The following is a 24,234-nucleotide window of genomic DNA, read 5'->3' as shown; positions in this document are numbered from 1 at the left end:
AAATTTGGTCCCCATGGAGGCCTAGCAGGCTGAGAAAATAGAAGGAGAAAATTCAAACAATTACTACTCCTAATCAAGATTAAGAATGAAGATACTTCATCTGAAGAAATCTTCTGCCACCTCGATCTGAAAGGACTTCGTTTTGAAATCCTTCCTCTCTATCAGAAGTTTGCCACCAAATATTAAAAGCTGAAGGTGCCAAGTACTGCATGACTCACATTTTTCATTTACACACTGAATATTTGATGTGGAAGTTACACCCAGAAGTAGGTGTTTGCCTTAAAAAATAAACATTTCAAACTGAGGTGGGTTTAACATGTAAGCAGTTATTTTTAATCATATAAGAGGGGAAATCTCTAAGGAAAAGCATAAAAGAAATAATAAACAATACATATAGTAAACAATACATCAATGCGTACCCAGTGACCCAGACGACCCTGGGATCAGTACTGACACTATGACATACGACATCTCAGTATGGATTACTATTGCTATTATTCTTTTACTATAAGGCAGACTCTATTGGTGAGTTGCCAACACCAATACTTTCCATGACTTTTTCATTTTGAGGCTAAAAAAACATTTGGGATAGTATATCAGGCACTGTCCTAAGCTGAGTTAGTAAAGCCCCTATAAAGCAAGTAGTGTTATTATCACCATTATAGAGGAAGCAGTTAAGTACCCAAAGTCACACAACTAATAAAAGGGAGAGCAAAGATTCCTTCCAAGTCAGATGGAAGTGCCCTTAGCTAGTCAGTCCGTGGGCAACTGATGGGTTCTGGGCACCTCCAAAGGCAGGCCATCTAGAAAACCCTATGTTCTCACACAGAAAGAGCTGCCATTTCCAGGTGACAATATATTACGGATTCAGCACAATGAAGCTCCCAAAAGTTCATTTTCCAAACAAGTGTTTGTCTTCGGTCTTTGCCCTGACATTTGCTAAGGCATTGGTGAAAATACTACCTTCCCCATGGGGTGGCTGTAGTAGGTTTATAATCAGCACATAATTTAGTCATTTCTTAGTGGCTCAGGGTAATCAGAATGAAGGTCAATGCTGAAATCTACAGTGAATCCCTACATTCCGCAACAACCTACATGTTCAAACAGCCCCAGTCTGCAATTCTGGTGACTTTCTGTTCTCCTGCTCTCAAGCTGACAGCTAGTCCTGCCTCTAGAACTTCCCTTGTCTTCTTCCAATTTGCTGTTTTAATGTGTTAGGTCCTTGAAAAGCAGATAATCAATACCATAAGAACTGTGTGTAAAAAAGAGCTAGGTTTAAAATAGGCTTGGGAGAGGGCACAGGCACCTCCCTTACATAACCACACAGTAAATACAAAATTTACAAAACGACAAACTGTGTGTGTCATTCCCTCCCTAACTAGCAACTCAGCCCACTGGATGTTAACCATCTTCTGGAAAGCTCAACTTGGAAGATAAGGGAGGAGTCGCTCTATTAATATGTGAATTAAATAAAACCAATCATCTCTTTAAAAAGGATCTAGACCAGTGCTTCTCAAACTCTAATGTGCAAATGAATCACCTGGGGATGTCATAAAAATGCAGTCTGACTCAGTCGGACTGGAGCCTAAGATTCTGCATTTCTAACAAGCTCCCAGGTCCTGTGTGGTTCATGGACCACTGTGAGTAGCAATATTCTAGATTAGAATACCTCTGTCCTATAGAATTAGAATATATGTCCCACCTCTGTCCCATACCACAGGCTAGATAGGACCAATGGGTCTTAGCCAGGAGGTAACCAAAATTTTAGCTATACACAGTTAGTACTTCAGATGTACACAAACAGTGGAATGAACCCCTAGGTACCAACTCCCAACTTCAACAATTATGAGTTCATGGCCCATCTATATCATACTCCGCTCCCATCATAAGGAGGTAGCCCTGGGAAAACAGGTGTGACTGGAGCAAGGCACCAGGAGGTTCCCTGAAGGGCTTATTGCATCCGTCAGCCCACACCTAAGCCCCCTACCCTAACACTGTCCCTCTCCACCAAACTCCTGGACTGATATTAGATGCCGCCTTAACTCTCCCCCCCCCCCCGGCCCCCCAGGGATAAGTGATCAGCTGATACCTTGGGGTCTAGGGCCTAGGTGACCACACAGGTCACAGCAAAAATAGCCAGAAGGAGAGCAAATACTAGAATAGGGGACAAACTAGCCTAAAAACCTGCACAGAGAAAGCAGAGTTAATGGACCTGATTGAACAAGGACTTAAAAGGAACAGAGTAGAAACCAGAAGAAAGAAGAAAGAGGCTGATGGAAACAGGAAATAGGACAGAGATATTGACAAACTTTAGAAACTGGTAGGAAAAAATAAACACATGATGGGTCTTAATAATTTCAGGAATAATCCAGATTCTGAATTCCAAAAAAATAAACTAGATTTCAGAATTTTAAAATCCAGCAGAGGAAAAGTCAACCCAGTAAAACCTCACACAAAAAGATAACCCCAAAAAAGTAATGGTAAAAGGAAAACAAAATAAAATTATGTAAGTCCTAATATAATCACGATTAGTATAAATATATACCAGTTAAATTCACTAATCAGACAGACTCTCAATCTGAGTTTAAAAAACAAGATCCTGTATCATATATCTAAAATAGAACACTGATAGCAAAGGATATAGATAAATTAGAAATAATGGAAGAGAAAAACCATCAGGCAAACAGAAGCCAAAGCAAAAGGAAAAAACAACAACAGGAGAATAATTTTAACATCAAAACAAATAAAATTTAAGGTGGAAAAACATCATAAATGATGAAGAAAGAGTGAATATATATCTACACAACAGAAAAGGAATGACAAATCAGGAAGATATAAAAGATGGTGATCGTATATGCATCTAATAATATAATATTAACATAATGTAATGACTGTTAAAACTACAGGAAGAACATTAGCAAAGACATAGAAGAATTATGTAACATGAATACACTCAAAATAATACACATAGAGAAAAATATATGCCCAAATAACACATTCTTTTTAGCACCTTCTTTTTGAGAACATTTACAAAAATCCACCATGTGCAATGCACCAAAAAGTCTTATATATTCCAAAGAATTGACAGCATGTTAACTATGTTCTCTGACCATAAGTAATAAAAATAGATATCAATAACGTAAGAAAAGTCATTACAGAAAAATGTCAAGTCTAAAATATATATACTATTAAATCACCTTTAGGTTAAAGAGAAAATTATAAGGGAAATTACAAAATTACTAACTGAATAAAAATGAAAGCACTACATGTCAAAATTTATAGAACACAACTAAAAAAACCCAAAAACAAACAAAAAAAAAAACCAAAGGCAACGAGACTGAAAGAGTAAAAGCTGTTTTTTTAAGATTAATAAGGTAAATAAAACTCTACATGAGACTGAAAATAAAAGTTTTAGACAAATTCAGAAATATAGAATGTAGAAAGAAAATGAGAAATAGCTAGAACCAAAAACAGATTTACAAAAATAATAAAAATATGAACAATCATACAAATTTTAAAACCTAGATGAAATGGGTGTATTTGTAGAAAATGATAAAATGCCAAAACTTGCCTAAGAATAGACAACTTGGATAGACCAGTAACAAAGAAAAGTGAAATGGTAAACACCTCCCAGCCCACTCTGTCTCCGGCCTGATGGCTTTACAGGTAAGCCCTATCAAATTTAAGATACAGATACTAGTAATCCTCATCTTACACAAATGATTCCAAAACAATTTTAACCCATTTTATGCGACTAGTAAAGCCTCAATTAACTGGATAAAAAAATTATGACCAATCTCATGTAGTAGCACAGTTGTCAAAACATGTATCAAATTCAACAATATTTTTTAAATACAACACAATAAAGAGTTTATCCCAGAATGCAAGGATGATTCAACATCAGAGAATCAATTAATGTATTTTTACCATACTCATAGACTGAGGGATAAAAATTGCATGGACATGAACAGATTTCAAAGAAAAGTATTTGCTAAGGGTTAACGTCTGTTTATAATAAAAATCTCTGAGAAAATTAGGGGGAAATGGACTTAAGGTAGTTCCTTAACCTGATTAAAGCTGCTACCAAAAAAAATGCCTTTTGGCACATTACCTTTAAGACAAGGAAAGAAAAGGCAGGCCATCACCACCACTATGCAGCAGCGTCCTTGAAGTCCTGGCAGACAAAGCAAGTCACTCCAGTATAAGGAGTGGAAGGAAAAGGACAAAAAAGAAGTGTCACTTTTTTGCATGTTAGTAAAACTAATAAGAGATTCAGCAAAGCAAGCTTGCCAGTTACAAAATCAGTAAACAAAGCCAATTGTTTTTCTCTGTAACAATAATCAATTAGAAATAAATTTTAAACATAAGGCACTATTCACAATACTACAAAAAAATGTAAAGAACTAGAAATTCATCTAATAAAGAACACACAAAATCTTTATGGAGAAAAACAAGAGCTACATAAATGAAGAAATATCCTTGTTCAAGGATGGGACAACTTAAATTTATTAATCTCCCCCCAAATCAATCTGCATTTTAGTACAAATACAGTAAAAATTCCAGCATACTTATGGAGAAATTGACAGAAATGTGCATGAATGAATAATGAACCTTGAGTAGCTAAGATATTTTTAAAAAGAAAAGCAAAAAGGACAAATTCACCCAATCAGAAATAAAGAACCGGTTTAAACCACAGAAATTAAAATGGGTGGTACCTGTCCAAGAAGAAACAAACAGGGTCGCAGGACAAAAGAATGACCTCAGAAACATGCCACATACATATGGGGATCTCTTCAGAAATCAGCAGGTAGGACATGGGCCTGCTCAGCAGGTAGTGTTGGAAAACCTGACTACCTCACACTGGAAACAAAAATCAAATCCAACCTAAACTAAAGACCTAAATGTGGAAGACAAATCTATATGGCTATCAAAATATAAATATCTTTGTGATCTTGAGTGGGGAAAGATTTTCTTGAACAAAACTGAAATGCCACAAAACATGAGTATAAAAATTGACAAATCTGACTTCATTAATTAATTATGTTTTTCTATTTATTAAGGGACACTACAGTGAACAAACAAGGGAGGGACTGGGAAAAGATATTTGCAACTGTGAAACCAACAAAGGATTAGCATGTAAAACATACAAGGAACTTTTACAAACCAATAAAAAGATCGAAAACCCTTTTTTTAAAAACGGACAAAATATATAACCAGACACCTTACAAAAGGGGAAAACTGCAAAATCTAACAAGTATAAAAATGAGATTTATAACAAGCATAAACCTTACTGGTGATCAAAAAAAAACTGCACATCATTGAAGCACCACTTTAAAACAAGAATGGCAAAAAGTCTCTAGTCTAGGGTGTGCTGGTGAGATTGTGGGGAGAGTAAAGTACCACAGACACTTTAGGAAGCAATCTGGCAGTCCTTAGTGAATTAAGAACAATGTCATCCTGGAACTCAACAATCCAGTCCTGACATCAGTCAAGAGAGTGAAGAAGTGGGAGACACTGGGATGTTAGAGGCCGCTGAGGAAGACCATCCCCAGGGAAATGGATATATGAGCTAAGGTGGTGCTATGAACTAAATTGTGTCCCCTCAAATTCATGTTAAATTCCTAACCTCCAGCATGATGGTATTTGGAGGTGGGGCCTTTAGAAGGAATTCAGGTTTTGATGGGATCATAAGGATGAGCCCCTCATGATGAGATTAGTGCTCTTATAAGAAGAGATAAGGAGAGCTCCCACCTCCCTTTCAATACCCTCCCCATCATTTGAGGATACAGCAAAAAGATTACTGTCTACAAATTAGGGAAAAGATCCTTGCTAGGAACAGAGTCTGCAGGTAGCTTATCTTGGATTTCTTAGCCTCCAGAACGATATATATATATATCCATCCATCCTATCTAATAATAGACAAACATGGTAATTGACCATACCTTCGCTACGCCTCCCATTGGCTAATCAGTGCAATATGCAAATTAACCGCCAACAAAGATGACGGCTAATTTGCATACTGCAGGCAGGGCGAGCCAGCACGAGCCGCCATCCAGGCCCCCGTGTGCCGCCTAAGCCCCGCCGCCAGCTGGATCCCCGGTGTGCGGCTCTGGGCGGTGGGGCTTGGCGGCGAGATTGGCCCAAGGAAGCCCTATTCTTGCAGGAGTATTCCTGCAACGGGCTTCTAGTATATATATAAAAGCCTAAGCAACCGTCTGAACGTTCAACCGTCCAACTGATAGCTTGACACACACTGACCACCAGGGGGGCAGACGCTCAACGCAGGAGCTGCTGAGCTGCAGTGACCTGGCAGCTGCGGTTCTCAGGGGAGTCCAATTCTGGGGTGCGTCACTCAAGAACCACCCTCTTGCAATCCGGGACCCCTTGAGGGATGTCGGAGAGCCAGTTTCGACCACAGCCAGGCCGAGGGACCCTACCGGTGCATGAATCCGTGCACTGGGCGCCTCTAGTTAGCAATAAATGTCTGTTGTTTATGCCACCCAGTCTGTGGTATTTGTTACAGCAGCTCGAGCTGACTAAGATAAGTGGATTCTTAAAATGGAATCCAATGCAGCTATCATGAATGATGAAGGAAATTGATAGGGAGTAATGTAAACAGATCTCAAAAACAGTGATGAATGAAAAGGAAGGAAAGAAAGATTTATAGCACAATACCATACTTATGAATTAAAAGTAATTACACAAACAAAAGAAGCCACATATTTTATAAAAATACACCCATATAAAGGCACATTAAACACATTAGACTGAGGATAGGAGGTGACTACAAATAGAGATGAGCATAAAGGAGAAAAATATAATCAGATGAATTATGATGTGCTGTGAACTTGAGGAGTGATTAATGCAACTCATGTAGGGTGAGACCCACCTGTGTGCATACACACAACACAATCACACCCTGAAGGCAAGCAGAAAATTGAGATTTGGTTTTTCCTGACCAAAGGGTAGAAATGAGTGTTTAAACTCTACAATTTGACTTAAGGATTTTGATCTTTAACCTGATAAAACAACTAGCATGATGTTCCTAAACTTTCAAATTTATAGTGAGCTAGGTTGATAACGGCCCCTCATTTCTATTCCACTAAGGAATGATATACCTATCTAAATTGAGAAACCCACAGATACACATATACAACTGAATAAGATTTTGTATTTTGCTGTAACTTATGGAATCTGGCCATTTCATTCACAATTTACACCAGCTTCTAATTATACTTAACTGAGTATTAACCATTCTAATTGCTTAGTGCTTTATTGGCCAGATCTAAAGTATTGAGGGACATCTGGCTTGGCAAATGGAATTCTGCTTGCTATTAGAAGAGAGCTTAGAGCATTCATATTCTTCTCACACTCTGAAGTCTACATTCACCCAGGACTGGTACATCTCAAAAACATTACTTGTAATTCACACCAAGTCAAAGCAGTCAAGAGAACTTTCTATGATCTGGATTTTAATTGTGATAGTCCTGTTCCATGGCACAGAAAGCTGGGGGCAGGGCGACTGCTGGACTGAGGGCCAGGTTCCTTACATTTTTACTCTGCATTCTCTGCAGTTGCTTTCTTGGGTCCACCCTACATGGCTAAGACGATGGTAGTAGGCCTGGACAGCCTCCTCCCGCACAAGAGTGTTCACAGGCAGAAAATGACAGTTTGTCCTGGCTCATCAACTTTTATCAGAGAAGCAGCACTTTCTCATAAGCAACTCTACCAGACATTCCCTGTTTCTCCAGCCAAAACAGTGAAATGCCCACCACACCTGGTGGGGAGGAGGGAATACCAGGATACCAGAATTAGTTCAAACAAACTTCAAGCTTCGTCCTCAGCAGGGGAGAAGACCGAACCCTTGCTGGTTAGCAAGGAAGGAAGGTGGGGAAGGGAGAGATCTGGGTGGACAACCAACAGTGTCCGCTCTTACTCCGAGGCCTTTCAAAAATCCAATTGTAAATAACACTCATTCCAAAGGGAGAGCTACTCACCATGTGAGGAACCTATGGAGGAAATAAGAGGAAGAAAAGAAAAGAAAATGGACCCACCACCTGATGTTAAAATGAGCATCTTGGAGGTCAGAAAGTAACAAACTCAAAAAATTAAACATAAAGTTACTATATATAACCCAGCAATTCCACTCCTAAGTACATACCTAAGAAGATTGAAAACATACCGTCACACAAAAACAGATGCTCACAGCAGCATTATTCATACCAGCTCCAAAACAGAAACAACCCATAATGCCCGTCAAATTATAAAAGAATAAACAAAATGCTGCATTACCTACCATGGGATATTATTCAGCCATAAAAAGGAATGAAGTACTGACACATGCTACAACATAGCTGAACCTGGAAAACATCACGCTGAGTGAAAAGAAGCCAGACATATAAAAAGCCACATATTGTATGATTCCATTTTTATGTGAAGTATCCAGAATAGGCAAATTCATAGAGACAGAAGGGAAAGAGGGGGGTCACTGCTAACATGTATGAGGTTTCTTATTGGGGTGCTGGAGATGTTCTAGGACAGTGATGGCGAACCTTCTGAGCTCGGCATGTCAGCATTTTGAAAAACCCTAACTTAACTCTAGTGCCGTGTCACATACAGAAATTTTTTGATATTTGCAACCATAGTAAAACAAAGACTTATATTTTTGATATTTATTTTATATATTTAAATGCCATTTAACAGAGAAAAATCAACCAAATAAATGAGTTTGCGTGTCACCTCTGACATGCATGTCATAGTTTCGCCATCACTGTTCTAGGACAAACTGGTTGCACAACATTGTGAATCTACTGACAACCGATGAACTGTACACTTTAAAAAGGTGAACATGGTGAATTTTTTCTAAAAAAATAGAAAGTAACAGAACAGAGGTATTGAGCATTATGGCAGCTCTTTGTACCAAGACAACAAGCAGCATGCTCAACAGAAACATTTTTCCCATAGTGCTCTGCACCATCATACTCCCCCCCCACGCCCCCCACCAATTTAAAACTAGTTGTACACTCAAATGTTTTCAAGTCCTACTCTCCCTTGAAAAATGGAAAATCAGTAAGACTATTAGGCGTCTTCATGGCCCTAACTCCATTTACCTCAGCTTGTGCTTCAAAAGCTGGGGCTCTTTTGCCAGAGCAGTTTGCTCTGCACATTCAACAGGGAAACACCATGGAAAACCCATGGAGCATTGAGAAAACCTCTAATTTGGGAAGTAAGGATCAGCTTTGGAAAAGATGCCCTGGTCCTCTCAAATAAATAGCAGGTATCTCACAGAACCAGGACATTGGACAGTGAAGCTACACGTGGGCACCACGGTTTAAAGTCCATTCCAAGAAGCTTCCCTGCAACAGTTAGATGGCAGGTGTGTCTACCTTCCTTATTCAAGGGTAAGTGGGGCAGGACAGGAGGCCCAGAACACTGCAGCCTACTGAGAACAGAGCACCCCCATTCTGAGATGGGCTGTGTGACCCCCATCAGTGAGAGACGGGAGTGGCAATGGTCAACTGGGGTGAAGATTTCTTAGCAAGATCCCCCCGCCCCCAACACAAAATAAAACCACCACTATTTGCATAGAGGAAGCCTAGAAACATAAAGCTCTATCCTGGGGACTGAGGCTCAGTTTTCTGGTCCCAGAAGCCCTGTGCCCTGATCTCCTGGAATTAATACAGCACAGAAATATTTTTAAGCTGGCTTCCACCTTCCTCTTTCACCCCAAGGTGGTCTTCACACCTTTTTCCTCCCTCCAAAAGGCTTTCCCATTCCTGAAGCCTTCACTTTCACTTGAAGGCAACCTTCCTCCCATATCCCAGGAAAAATAGAAGAATCACACACTCTGCCCTCAGCTTCCCTCCAGCCACCCCAAACTCACTTTCCTAGTATGAGACCTTCTCTCCAACCTGTAAAGAGTTCCAGCCTCTGCACTCTAAAACAACTAACCCTTCCTTCGGGAACGTACACTATCACCCTCCCTCTTTCCTTCCCTGCACTTCCCACTCACCGCACACCTTGGCATGCCCCAGGGAGCTGCTCCTGCTGAGGCAGGACAAGAAGGCACCTCCTGGGCAGCCCCACAGGGCAGTCAGCCTGACCCCAGGTGTAGTCCCCGAGCTGCTGAACAGAAAGTGGCAGTCCTGAACCCCAACCCCCCCCCCCACACACACACACACACAGACACACACACCAGTAGGCACCTGACTTGCCACAAATATCGCACTATAATTAGTTGTAATTGAAGCCCAAGGTAATTAATTACATAATTTTGAAGTGTTCAAGTTTAAGTCCGTTAAAATTACATCATGAAATTGGGGAATTAAAAAGGATTACCAACAAAAAAAGCAAATAGGGATGGAGAAAGAAACCCGAGGCTGACTCCTTGCATATCTGAGTCACCCAATGCCCATGTACAGGGCAGTCACCCCACCTGCTTTTAATAAGCCTGCGGGGCCCAGCTGTGCAGCAATGTGCACCGGCTGCCTCTGGAAGGGCCAGCACCAAGTGACACTGCCCTGCTGGATACTCAGCATCAAATGGACCCTGAAGACCACTCATTCAGTGGTCCCTGCCCCTTCCACAGTGGCTTTCCCCAGCCTGTTTCCTCCACTGAGGCCTCCCCCACAGATGGCCTGTCTAAACGCCACTCTCCCAGCCCCATCTCTGCCACAGCCACTTCGATCCCAGGGGTCCTCCCAGAAATGCCAGGGCCAGAGCACCTCCCTTGCCATGACCCCCCAGCACTCGGTCTGACACCTTCTCTCCTGGCCGTCCCTCTCCATCACTTACTGGACTGTGAGTGCCACACCCTCCAAATCCATTCTTTATCCCTCCCTCCACATTCTGATCAGCCTTTCATACAGGGATTCTGGAAGGACCTTTCTAAACACAAATCTGAGGACTGAACTGTCTCTTTAATTTAAAAAAGCAGTTATTCCTCAGGGCATTCAGAACCAGAAATGACTCCATGGGGCTTTGCACAGAGGCCCTGGGCACTGGCACTCTGTAATTGACCTGTTCCTTATTTACTTTCTGTCTCTCCTGCTAGAATGTAAGTTCCTTGTGGACAGGGGTTTCCTGCTGCTCAGATCATTAGAACGCTGTGCTAGAACTGTGCCTGGCCCAAAAGAGATGACCTAAGTCAACAAAACAAGATGGCCCAGGCCCATTTTTCCCCATGCCTGCCCTGCCTTCTCTACACAGACACCCCAGCCCTTATAAACTGATGCCTGGGATACTGTGTATCCTGCAGTGGGCCAGGGACTTACTCACCTTGGTACCCCAGAGGCTTAAATAGGAACCAGAACAGTGATCAGGCACCATGGAGACATGATTGATGAATGAATGAATGAATGAATGAATGAACAAACTGCTCCAGCAGTTTATAAAAAATGAGTTGCTCAAAAAACAAACAACTGCAAACAACTTCACTCAGATGTGCATTATTTCCCAGACGAGTGCACCTTTTTACAAATTTCTTTTCATTTATAACTTTATTACAAAACAAGCTGCATCATCACAAAAAAATCAGGCATGAAGAAACATCATCTGAATTCTAAAGTTCAAATTTTCCTTGAGAATTCCTTGAGGAACATAAGCTAAGATCTAAGGAGTGTCATCTGACCAGGCTTCTTCTCTCTGAACAGATGTCCACCCACAGACCCCTTAGAAAAAAGCCAGTCTCCTACTGAACTCACCCAACTCTGCCTTCATGTGTAACAGAGAACAAAACCCTGTGCTTCTAGGTGATGTACATACGTTTGAATCCAGTATCACTACAGTGGCTAAATCAACTAGACTCTCAGGTGCTGAGAGAGTAGAGATTTTGGCCATCAAGGGGTAAGTACAAATAGTATCTAACAGCAAATTGTTCCCCAGCTCCAGCTTCAGAAAAAAGTCCTGGTTGGGACTCATGCTCCCCAGTCTGGTACTCACAGCAGAACTGTCAGCTGGACAGTGCACAGCTGTTCTTCTGCCAGCTCCCAGGTCCCACAATCAGGCCTCTCTCCTGCCTACCATTTCCCCAAAACTCTTCCAACAAATTTGCTGTATGCACAGATGGGGAATGGAGGATAGCAGTTGACATAATAAAGAGGGCTGTTTCAGCCTTATGCCCAAACTGCACCTCAACTATCAGATCAAGTTTGCTAATGGGAATACTCATGGCCTGGGGAAGGATAATCCGTCAGATAATCCTTCTCTTTGGAACTCTATGAGCTGACTCTGAAGTCTCAGGGCAGGGAGGCCTTAGAACATTTCTCAAATCCAGCAAGACCTCAACCAGACGATGTCCACCCACTGGTCAACCAGGGACCTTCACATCCACCTCATAGGCTTTACTTCCATCTTCAGCTGCTCAAATTGTGACTCACCCATTGCCAAGCTCATCTTCAGTGGCCCATGGACATGGGCCTCCTTCTGAATCCCCCACAGCCTCAACCCAAGGACCCCACCATTTCAACTGAGAGTTGGTCTTGGGGCCCTGGCCAGATAGTTCTGTTGGTTAGAGAGTCATCCGGATAGACCAGCGTTGTGGGTTCAATCCCCAGTTAGAGTACATATAAGAATCAAGGAGTGAATGCATAAATAAGTGGAACAACAAAATCGATGTTTCTCTTTCTTTCTCTGTCTCTCTCTCTCTCTCTCTCTAAAATCAATTTTTAAAAAGTTGAAAAGCCCTAGCTGGTTTTGCTCAGTGGATAGAGCATCGGCTTGCAGACTGAAGGGTCCCAGGTTCAATTCCGGTCAAGGGCACATGCCCAAGTTGCAGGCTCAATCCCCAGTAGGGGGTGTGCAGGAGGCAGCCAATCAATGATTCTCTCTCATCATTGATGTTTCTATCTCTCTCTCCCTCTCCCTTCCTCTCTGAAATCAATAAAAATATATTTAAAAAGTTGAAAAAAGAGTTGGTCCTGGGAACAGCAGGATCGGCAGGAAAAGCAGACTGGAGTACAGGAGACCCAGGCATCTACCTTCTACTCACTGGCTTCTCACCAACAGCTGTATTGTATCTCTTTCCTGGGGCTGTTGTGTGCATGACAGGAAAGAAATCAAGACCCAAAACTAACACAGACCACTGTCAATACTCAGGAAATAATAGCTGTTAGTGTACACATTAAAAAAGCCTTTTTTAAAAGAAACCGTCTTGTCACCAGCAGACATAAAACTTGCTACAATATGTGAGTTCAATACTAAAATACAGTGCTTTCCTTCTCTTCTCCTTTTACTAAAACATCATGCAGTGCTAGCTCCAGGGCTGGAAAAGTTAGACATCAAGGTGGGGTCCCCTCCCCACCTCAAACAATGCCAAACTCTCAGGCACCAACCAAAATGCAAATAAATCCATCACCTGCTTCATACTCGGTTTCAGCTCATCTTCTGGATTTCAACACTAACCTCTCCACTGAGCTGCACCTCTCCTTTCTCCAGGGTCAGCCCCTGAATGCCCAGCAGTCCCCCAAATCCCACATATCCTACAAGGAGCACACCCTCTGTGGCTCTTCTTCCTCCTTCCTGTCCTATGGATGTCAGGCTCCACCCCCACCCATGCTGGAGGCGGGGCAGTGGCTCATCTCAGCTCCCCTCTCTCAGTCCCAGCAGCCCTTACTTCCCCAAATCCATGCAAATGATCATGCAGCCAGACAGTGACATCACCTCTACAAAAATATCCTAGGTACTTTCTTTGTAAATGAAGAAGCAGAGAAAGCACGCAGGCTATGAAGGCCACTGCTCTGAAACTGGCCCAGAGCCTCTGCCCAGACACATGCCAGAACCTCGGGCAGCTCCTTGGGGCTGAGCACACACGAGACAATTCTCTAGTGCTGACACCCAGGCCTTCATGCTCCTGCCTACTCACTTTCTCTTGCATCGGGTAGGTTCTGATCATTCCAATACACATTTTCTCTGTTAATATGGGGATGTCTCTTCCCATTTAGGCTATGAGCAGAGTCTGTCAAAGAATTGTTCTGCCCAATTCTAGTTTTAGAAATGTGAATTTTTGGTTTTATGACCCACAAATACAATTATGTATATTTCAACCAATGTGTATGTCACCTTGTAAAGAAGGAATCAAAAAGAAATCTAGCCCTGGCCGGTGTGGCTCAGTGGTTGAGCATCGACCTGTGCATCCGGTCAATTCCCAGTCAGGGCACATGCCAAGGTTGCAGGCTCGATACCCAGCAGGGGGTGTGCAGGAAGCAGCCAATCGATGTTGATGTTTTTCATCGATGTTTCTATCTCTCTCATCCTCACTTCCTTTCGCTTTAAAATCAATAAAAACATATAAACATTTTTAAAAAGAAATCTATGTTCTACCAATGTCTACCTATCAGTGGCTATCAAAACACAGTCATTTTAATACAACCTACCCATCTCTGACAATCCTAAAAAGAATCCATTTGCATTCCTTAGTTAACTAGCTGACTGAGTCCTAAATCAGAACACATGGGACTATCCCCTGAAACAAGGCCCACAGTTCTCATGCAGCAGGACTTTTTGGGTACCAAGGGCAGGGTGAAACAGCAGGTGCATAACATAAGGTGGAGAGCAGGAGCTTAAGTGGTTAAGGATGGCTGGAAGGTACGGGGTACAAATGGGAAGAAATAACCAAGAAGGAAGCCAGAGCTCAGAGGGGAAGTCTCAGAGACCACCGGCCACTCACCAACTATTCTGCTAGAAGGTCCTCACTCCCACATTTCCCCCAGATACATAGAAATCAGCTCAAGCTTTCCCTCCGCTCTGGGCACTTTCTTGGCCCACCAACCTAGCCCTATCCCCCATTTTGATGCCCTTCCTCTGCAGCCCTTCAATGTCTCAGGCACACAGCTCCAAGCACACAGCCATATTATCCCAGCTGCTCCATCCACCTCTGCCCATAGAAGGTTGCCATGCTACCCTGAATCGAGGTGCCTGGCACACAGGATCTCTCCAGCAGCACTGGTTTTAAAATGAAGGAAAGGAGTGGGTGAAATAAGGCTTGATACTCAGATGTGCACAGGGAGGAGGATGAATCTGGAATCCTCCTAAGTGGGGCAAGGTTTCGGTAAAGGTAGAGACAACTATCAGGAACTCTGTCTGCTGGTCTGAGGAATGTGTTCTCTATTCTGTGCTAAACTGAGCCTCTGTGGGTATCTAAGGAGAGGAATGACATGATGATATCAATGGTTTGGGAAGATTAATCTGGCAGCCACTTCTATAATGGATTGCAAACTGTATTGAATGGACAATTTTGAAACAAATAAAGCCTACACACTCAGCTCTTGCATGTTAGAAAGATTTGGCTCTCACATACAAGCAGCCCCCAAAACTAATTGTATGCACACACACACACACACACACACTCAATTTATTAAAGTATCAGCTCATTTTTAAATGACAGCATAATTATATACCAATACAGAGCAATGTAAAACATAGCAAACCATTTCATAGTCCCCTGACAATGACAGTCAACCATAACTGGCAATATCCTTCCTCTTCCAATGCCACGTCTATGCTGCCAAGTTGGAATGCAGGGATGAGAAGTGGGTGGGGGAGAAGAGAGATGACAACATTCCCTCTAGGATGGCCAGCTCTAGATGGAACGTCCTGATTGTGTACCACTGCTCTCCAAGGTAAGTGCTCACCAGGTCCTAGCCACCTCACTGATCCTCTGTGCTTGCCTGTGACTGAGGCGTGTGATGGACTAAGTCGTCTGGACAGGCACCTTGCAATAGCCTGAGCTTCTGCCTGGCTCCTAGGTCCCACTCGTGCCTACAAACCTAACCTCATCTTCCACTTGGCTGAATGATGTGACAGCATGCAGCATTATGTAAGCAAAGAGTTGAGGTACAGCTAAAATGAAGCAATTCCAGTAAATTCATGTTTCTATACTGATTTACATGAATGCTGCTACACTCAGTTTTGTTTCATAATTGTACAATTTATAAGTTTTGCTGTGTGAACAGGAGAGGAAGACTTGATTTGCAAGTCTACTTATAATTTTTGTTGTAATTGTTATGTTTGTAACTCAAAATCTTTTCCCTTTAAAAGGTTTATGTTCTATGCGCAATTGCTATCTACATGCTCAGTGAGAGCAGAGAAGAACAATGTGAAACAGAAATAATTCACTGTACACAGACCTGCATGAATTCAAGTTCTAGGTCAACTACTGTGGTGAAAAACAGAAAATAAAGGACAGTTTCACCACTATCTGCCACACCTTTTAGAATGAAGCAAAAATGGTGATAGGAGCAAAAGACTGTTCCTATTTTCCGAGTAAGAAAGAAAGTTTTTTTCTAAATCTAATCAAAAATTAAATGTACAATTCCCTCCAGCAATATTTTTATTTTTCATTTACACAGTATCTTTCTTCCAAGAATCTCAAAATAATGGAGCTCCACAAATATTTTTTTAAAAGTCACAACAACGGAGGGGACAGGCTTGGCAGGGCAGGAGCTCAGAAGTGGGGCAAGAAATGGCAGGCAGTGGTGACAGCAGGCACTTGGGGCCGGCAGCATCCAGGCCAAGGGTGGTTCCATAGAGGCTCTTCTTTTACCAACAGCCCACCGGCCTTGCTTACGTTTGCAGCTTCAGGCTTTTCAAGACAGGGATTTACCTTTGGTGTCATTTGCTAGCTTTAATCAAATTATTTTTATTTAAATAGCAATTTCTCTCCAAAAAAACAGAAAAGTGGCAATAAACCAAAGACCCTAACAAGTCCAAAATAACAACTGAACCAAGGTTCCTATAATGAATTCACATTCTTTTCAGTCTCTAACACATAAAATTATGTTAGAAAATACAATATTAACAATTAGGTGGAAAGAGCCAATGTAAGAAAGCCTGTCTTGCATTTAGGAGGAAATTGGGAAGAAGCTTTAGAGTTGATTTTTTTTTTTTTTTTTTTTTTTTTTTACAGCTGGATGGACAGGATCTGAACATCTTACATTTAGCAAAAAGCTGTCAACACCTAAATAAAATTTTAATGGCATCCTATTTCTCTCAATTTTACAATATTCACTTAAGAACTAATTTGTCAATTTGTTTTTCCATTAACCAAACTCAAAACAACCATATATAACTTAAAAAAACATTAACACAACCAAATAGAAAACTGTCTTTAAGAAAACAGCTCCATGCTGATATACTCAGGGTAATGCTAATAAAGAACAAGCTTCAGAGTAAGCTCTGCTAATTTCCTCAGACATTAACTTCATAATTCAGAGTCAAAAGCATTCAGGATTTCAATTGTCAGCTAAGTCCCCCAGGTCATGAACAAGACCCAGTAGGCCTGTCCTGTCGTCTTGTGTTTTAAAAAGGTGCAGGGTCAATCTGTTGAAGAATCTAGTCAATTTTATGTGAATCTCATACCTGGCTATTTTTCCCTGTTGCTCCCACGTGGTAGGTAAATTCTTGGGAGGAATGAAACTCTCAACCTCATGCCTTTCCAGTCACCTGTCTGATGGTGTTTCTGAGGGGGGAAGGGGGGGTTTCTCTGAAGAAGAATCCACACCAATCATGTTTGAGGAACTTCCCAGGCTGTCCATGGCCAAGGCTCTAGTAAACAAAAATTCTGCTCTGGGCCTCCTGTAGTAAAGAAAGCCTTCAGATGCAAGTGAAGAAATGACAACATGTATTGTGTGCACTGACATCATTCTATCGGAATTTAATTAAAGCAAGAATTAGAATTATTTTTATTATAGAGTTGTTTACTTTTCAAGAAAAGATTCTTGATGGGTTTTGCAATAAATTACATGTCTTCCAGAAAGAGGTGTTCACCCTCATTGTTTTTTTTACTGTGTCATATTATGTGAATAGGATAGCACACCCACTCTTAAAAAATCTTTAAGTCACAGGCCAGGTACATTAACCCAGGTGCTTCAAAGCTGTTTCAGGCGTGGCACAAATGAGGGCAATGCCGCTGGTTTCTCCTCAATCCCAAGTAACTTCCTGCAGGGCCATTTCCTGCCCAGCCAAAACTACTCTCCTCTACCAACGTTCTCAGAAGACAGCTGAAAAACAGGACTGATTACAGCTCAGCAAACCCAAAAGTGTAGCAAAACCAAGAGCTTAATACAAGTCTTAGTCGTCCTCTTCAATAAAACCAATACCCAAACACCAACCAAAACTTGGTTCTTAAACATAAAGCAAAACCAAGGCTATTTGCTGGCTTTGAAAACTAGAATAGAAAAAAAATGACTTATACAATTCAGAGGGCTCCACCTTTATTACTGAAATGCCCCCTAACCATTTTGGGTTTTTTTTCCGGGGCAGGCTGCTATTTAAGCTTATATCTCTAAATGTAGAGCTTTTAGGGAAAGTAGTTTCTGTCTGAATTCTAAATCATTATCAAGGTATAATACATGTACCCAAATGCTCATGGCAATAAATGTTTATTAAATTAGAAATCACAAATGAATTCACAACCCTTTTGCTATAAAAGTTACATAATACAGATATTAAACCGCTTGTCTAATTATGCCACTAAAGTTTCTTTTTGCTCCATGACCTACACATGCAGGTCTCTCAGGTGTCCAGGTATCCAGTTCCTAAAATGCCCAGCAGGACTGGAACATCCAGGGAAACAGTAGTGGGCAAAATGAGAAGTCATGAGGCTCCTCTTCAAATAGCTTCAACAAAACCAATGGCCTTCAGTAAAAAGTGTCTCTATGCTTTGCTATAATAACATTTAAACACAGGATTCCAAGAATTCCACCTGTTTCCAATTAGATAGCAGAATTGCTTGAGTGTTTAAACTACATTCACTTGCTACTTATACAAAACAATTCTTCCGGGTTTTTTTGAACATTTTAAGTATGTTAAAATAAGATTAAGGGTCTGGTTTAAACAATCCGAGGCAGGGGAATTTCAATTGAAACCAAAACCATCTCTCTGCAGCCATAATGCAGAGCTTCAGACAAAACAACAGGACAAGATATGTGAATGTCTATCTTTGACGATTACTTGTAAAAATCAGATCTTTCATAGGGAAAGCAATTATACTTTTAAAGTTATACATTAGTGTTTTTAAAATATATTTTTTATTGATTTCAGAGAGGAATGGAGAGGGAGAAATAGAAACATCAATGATGAGAGTCATCTATCGGCTGCCTCCTGCACCCCCCCTATTGGGAATGGAGCCCAAAACCCAGACATATGCCCTGATTGGGAATCCAACCCTGACCTCCTGGTTCATAGGTCGAGGCTCAACCATTGAGCCACACCAGCTGGGCTATACATTAGTTTTAAGTAGGTTTCAAAATAATCTCTAAAATTATGTATGATCCTATATGTTAGAATAACTCCTATAAAAACTTTAGGTAACATTTGTGTTACGGTCATCAGATACACTTGTCTTTATAATATGTGAATTTACATGAGGCCAAATCTGTGAACTATATAATGGAAGCACAAGGAAGAATGTGGCCTAGCTCTGTAAGATTTTTTCACATATTGACTTTCTCTTTTTAAAAAAAGGACAGTTTCCTCGAACAAATTTATTCTTCCTTCATTTCCCTGTGAATGTTCCTTGGGCTTTATAAATGAGCTGAAATGAATATGGCTTTTTCTACTGTGAGCCTGTTTTCTCTCCTAAAACACAGCCTGTGAGCACAGCGTTAAGGAGTTTTGACTGTTGACTGTTGCTGGTATCCTGGGGGCGGGGGGGAAGCGGGGATCGGGTCTTACAGGAACACAAACTATTGTTTCTGCACAGCTCCCACATAAAACCTGATGGGTTTGTTTTAATTGTACACAACTGAGGGGAGGACTTTTTCAACAGCCATTAAAGGTCTTGAGCGCAATCAGTTCACCGGACAGCATTTTTAAGGTTAGCTCAGTGGATTAGGAGAGAATAATTCCTAAGGGAACTGGCAATCTGTTCCCTTTCCCTTTCCAACTTTCTCATGTAGCTAACTACTGGAAGGAGATGTGTAAAATTGGGGAAGCAGGTGAGAGGGTCTCTATGGACCCAAACGGTATGAGAAGTTGTTGTATAACTATATCCCTTCGCTGACTTGCACCAAAACAAACAAAAAACCCATACACATAATTTCACACACACACACAAAAAATCTTTAATCAACTAATAATGACCGCTCCCCATACCCAATCTCAAAGACACCGATATTAAAAGAACCAAGAAAATAAAGAAAGCAGCAGCGTGGAAACCCTTGATTTGTTTACTCATTATTTCATAAAGGGTACTCGATGGGACACATATTTCAATCAAAATAATATACTTCTTACGGGAACAGTCCTGGATGACAGGTAACATATACACTTCCTTAACAGAGAAAACAAAATAAAAGCAACCAGAAAATGGACTTACAACAAAACTGAAATTGCTTTCTTGTTTTAAAAAAAGAAGTAAATGTTTAAAGTTTACTTTTGGAGGTTCCTTAAAGAGGAACATCAGTCACCATATAGGAATAATGCCCCCAAGGAAAGCAAGTCACTGGCAGGCTCCATCCCAAAAGTTGTGCTAACAGACAGAGTTACATGAGCTTGTTTTAGAAAGTGTCCTCTTTTCAAGCATGTATTTAAAAGGCAAATTTATACAGTGGTGTTTTTCTTATTTTAAAAAAAAAAAAAAAAAGCCTGGTTTTTACAAGTGTGGGATAGGATAAAAACTTGTCCAACTAGTCTTAGCAATGCCAGAGCACTGAAACTTCCATACCACAAGCTTTGGGGACTAAAAAGGAAACGAAATAGAGCTCAATCTTCAGAAATTCTCTTCCTGGGCACTCACTCTAAGTCAACTTCAAGACCGACCAAGCAGAGGGACAAGAACACAGCCCTGGCTCACTGGTTGTGGGAGAGGCCACAACGAACTGCCTTATCTTGCAGGGACCCACTGAAGTCTCTAACCTGGATCTGGGTCTAGCTGAGACCAGCCTCTTCACCCTCAGGTATCAATACCACAACTCACACTGGGCTCTGCAGGCAACCTGATCTCAATGGAAGGGGTTCTGGAAAGATGAGAAGAATCTGAAACTAATGAATTCTCTCTTCTCAAACTGCAGTCTCATTGGGTCACTTACTGTCTGTGGGAATAGAGATGACACTAAACTAGATATCAACTCAAAAGGCCTCTTCAGGGCCCAAGAGAAAGAACCAGTTTAGCCTTATACTTTGAACTTTGGCAGACCATAGTCAGTCAACTGAAGTTTTTCAAACGTGTGAAGAAGCGGCAATAGGAAATCATCCAAGGCCAAATCAGATCTACCATCAAAAGCCAATTGGTGCTCAGGAAAGAGAAAGATGCTTTTTTAAATTCAAGATCAACATCTAATGGTTCATTCACATAAACTGACAGGGAAACTTTCAATCGAATCCTAGAGTTACACAGTTAAGTGTCCTCATGATATCCTGAACAAGTAGCTAATCACGGGTGCGGGGGGGGGGGGGGGGGGGGGGGGGGGGGGTGACCTCAAAGACTTCATAAGATCTAATAACGCTCTAGAAGCCAAATGCATTTTCCAGACAGTTTTTCCAAGATGCTTAAAAAGGAATGTCACATTCAGGAAGACAAGAAAAATAAAAAAGAAAGAAAATTAAGGCTTGTCTCTTAAAACTCCACAACGGGTTTTACAGTAAGCACAGGAATTAAATTATGGTAAAAAGGGAGCTATTTTTACTAAAACAGGGTAGACCAATTTATCAAAAATGCCATTTGGCTGTGTTCATTACATTCAGGAATTTAATTTACACAATAGACACTTTGGAGTAATCTATTTTAGTCAATAAATACTCAAACTCCTTTAAGTTTTAATCTTATCGGAAATACATATTTCACATAGTCTTCTTCCCAGTTAAGCGAGACATTTGAAGAAATTTCATAACGACGATGAGTCTGCGTTACCAAGTTCTTACGTAGGCAAGGGCAAAAACAAGCAAATACAATTAAAGTTGTCAGACTCCATTTATATATGTTTTAATCCAATCTGCTTCATTTCATATAAGCCTGCATCTGGATTTCATTTGCTTTCCTCCTAAAAGTATTGTAGGTCACAATCACCAGTCCTCCGGGTTAGGAAAGTTCGGCCAAGTTTACCTTCACACACACCTTACAGTTGGGAGCAGTAGCTGGCCCTCGGGGATGCTGAGGGACCCCCCGGAGCGCCAGGGCGCCCCGGGCTCTTTTAAGCCGCAGGGGGTCCCCAGCGCTCTCGGAGCTTCTGGCCCACACGCCGCTCACCTTCAACTTGGCTCCCGCTACGCACAACATCCACCTGGCAGAGTCCCGAGGCTGTCCAGGCGCGGCGAGCGTGGAGCTGGCAGGTTCGGGGCGGACCCCGAGGGCGCGCCGCTCCTCTGGGTGGGAGGTGGACCGCAAGAACGCACCCCCTGGGCACCGCGGCAGCCTTGGCGCCGGATGGGGAGCCCCGGCGCGATCACCACCCGGCGCCCCGGGCTCGGCGCGCGGACCACGGCCCCGCACGCCACAGTTCGGCGGGCCCCCGGGGGCTCTGCTTTCGAGAACCCAACCCGAGAAGGCATTTCGGAGCCGACCCGGGGCGCGCTCCATCGCACCCCCGGACTCAGCTGGGAAGGCAGGGCCCGGGAAGAGAGGGCCAAAGGGGAGTGGGAGGGTTACGAGGGGCCGCGGGAAACCCTGGGCGCCGGCGAGGGCCGCCGGGACAGGCAGCGGGGAGGCGGCGCCCCCCGCCCAGGAAGACGGCGCGCGGGGACTCAGCGCGGGGCCTGAGCTTGGAGAAAGTTGCAGCCCCCGCACGCGCCCGCACAGCCGACCGCTGAGCGCTCCCGGGCGCCCTAACACCGAGGCTCCGCGCGCGGGGCGACCCCGCCACTCCTCGCAAGTTTCCTCAAGGCGCCCCTGGCCGGGTCCCGGCCGCGGAGGAGCCGGCGGCGCCACTGGGATAGGCACACAAAAGAGCCGGGCGCTGCGGGGTCTGCGGGGGCCCCGAGGCTCCCGCCCGGACGTAAACAAACCCCGGGGTCCGCGTTAGGAGCCCGACACCAAATGCGGGAGCCGCGGCGCGGCCCCGCCCGCTGACAGCTGGGGCCAGCGGCCGAAGCCCGCGCCGACCGGGCCGGGGAACTCGGACGCCCGCCCGCCCGGCCACCAGCCCGCCTGGCCGGAGCCGGGCCGCGCCGCCGCCGGTGGCCGCTCTGACCCTCCCCCGAGCCGGCGGCACCACAGCGCCACCAGCCCAGCTCCGTCGCGCCGGCGGCAGTGGCGGCGGCGGCTCCTCCTGGAGAGGCAAGGCGCTTCACCCCCCACAGCAACTCCCCACAAACTTTCCCCAGGAATACGGCGGGCCGGGGGCGCGGGGCGCGCGGCCAGGCGCCACCGACCGGCCGCAGCCCCCTCCCGGCGCGGCGCAGCGCCGCCGCCGCCGCCGCCCGCTCCCCGCTAGCGCGCGCACCCCGCGGACCGCCGGGGCCGCCCCCTCCCCGGTCCCGCGGCGGCAGCGGCAGTGGTGGCGGCGCAGGGCCGGGGGGGGCGCCCGGGGTGGGGGCCGACCCCGGGGGCAGCGGTGGCGGCGGCGGCTCCCGGCGCCATCTTGGGCTGATCGATGAATTGAACAAAGAGGATCAATTTCTGATCAAGCGAGTTATCAATGGGGGCCGGGGAGAGAGAGGGACTTGTCCCCGACTCGGCCCGGCTTTCCCCGGCACCCCCTCCTCCCCGCCGCCGCGGCCCCCCGGCGACCGGGCAGCCCGGGGCCCCGGGGGAGGCCGCGACCGCCCGCAGCCCCCACCCCGGGGCGAGAGGCCGAGCGCGGAGAAGCCTGACCTGCAGCTGCTGTAAATCAAAGCGCTTCCAATATTGAAACATCGATCCCACATTGGCCGCCATCTTGAGACATATTGAGACGGAGTGAGAGGCTGATAGAGAGGGGGCTGGAGTTCAGGAGCCGCCAGGAGGCAGCAGGCGGGCGGCGCCAAAACCCGGCCTGGAGCCGGCCGCCGCCGCCTCCGCCGAGGACGCGGACTCCTCCTCACGGCGCCGCCGCAGCCATGGCGAGCCCGAGCCGGAGCCGGAGTCGGAGCCCGAGGGCGCGGCGGCCGCCGCCGGGCCTGGCGCGTGCGGTCCCTGCCCCCTCCCCCCACGCCAGCCCCGGGCCCGCGACCCCCGCCCCTCCCGGGCCCCCAGCCCCAGCGGGCGCGGCCGCCGGCCCGGCCCCGCCCCGAGGGGGCGCTGGAGGGCAGCGCGAAGGGTACTCCGGGCCGGGGCTGGAGTCCCCGAGCCGGGCTCACCTGGGGCGTGGGTGGGGGGTCGCG

General features: G+C 44.4%; 1 protein-coding gene across 11 annotated transcripts in view; it reads right to left on the bottom strand.

Moving 5' to 3' along the window:
• CUX1 (cut like homeobox 1) overlaps positions 1-23,868 on the bottom strand; it is a 375,359-nt gene extending 351,491 nt beyond the window's left edge. For 9 of the 11 annotated variants that reach the window (XM_070412732.1, XM_070412733.1, XM_070412734.1 and 6 more), the window contains exon 1: positions 23,747-23,868. In XM_070412732.1, the coding sequence (XP_070268833.1) occupies positions 23,747-23,809 (63 nt within the window). In that variant the 5' untranslated portion in view covers positions 23,810-23,868. Of the gene's footprint in view, positions 1-22,183; positions 22,514-23,746 lie in introns of those variants that run through there. The other 2 variants (XM_070412738.1, XM_070412737.1) reach the window with 1 other exon arrangement.
• Between the last annotated feature and the right edge of the window lie 366 nt (positions 23,869-24,234).

This window comes from Myotis yumanensis, unplaced genomic scaffold, assembly GCF_028538775.1.
Source record: "Myotis yumanensis isolate MYYU_CA2020_CCGP unplaced genomic scaffold, mMyoYum1.0.hap1 SCAF_4, whole genome shotgun sequence".
Classification (NCBI taxonomy): domain Eukaryota; kingdom Metazoa; phylum Chordata; class Mammalia; order Chiroptera; family Vespertilionidae; genus Myotis; species Myotis yumanensis.
The sequence above is the reverse complement of the archived record's forward strand: the minus strand, read 5'-3'. Positions and strand labels throughout refer to the sequence as shown.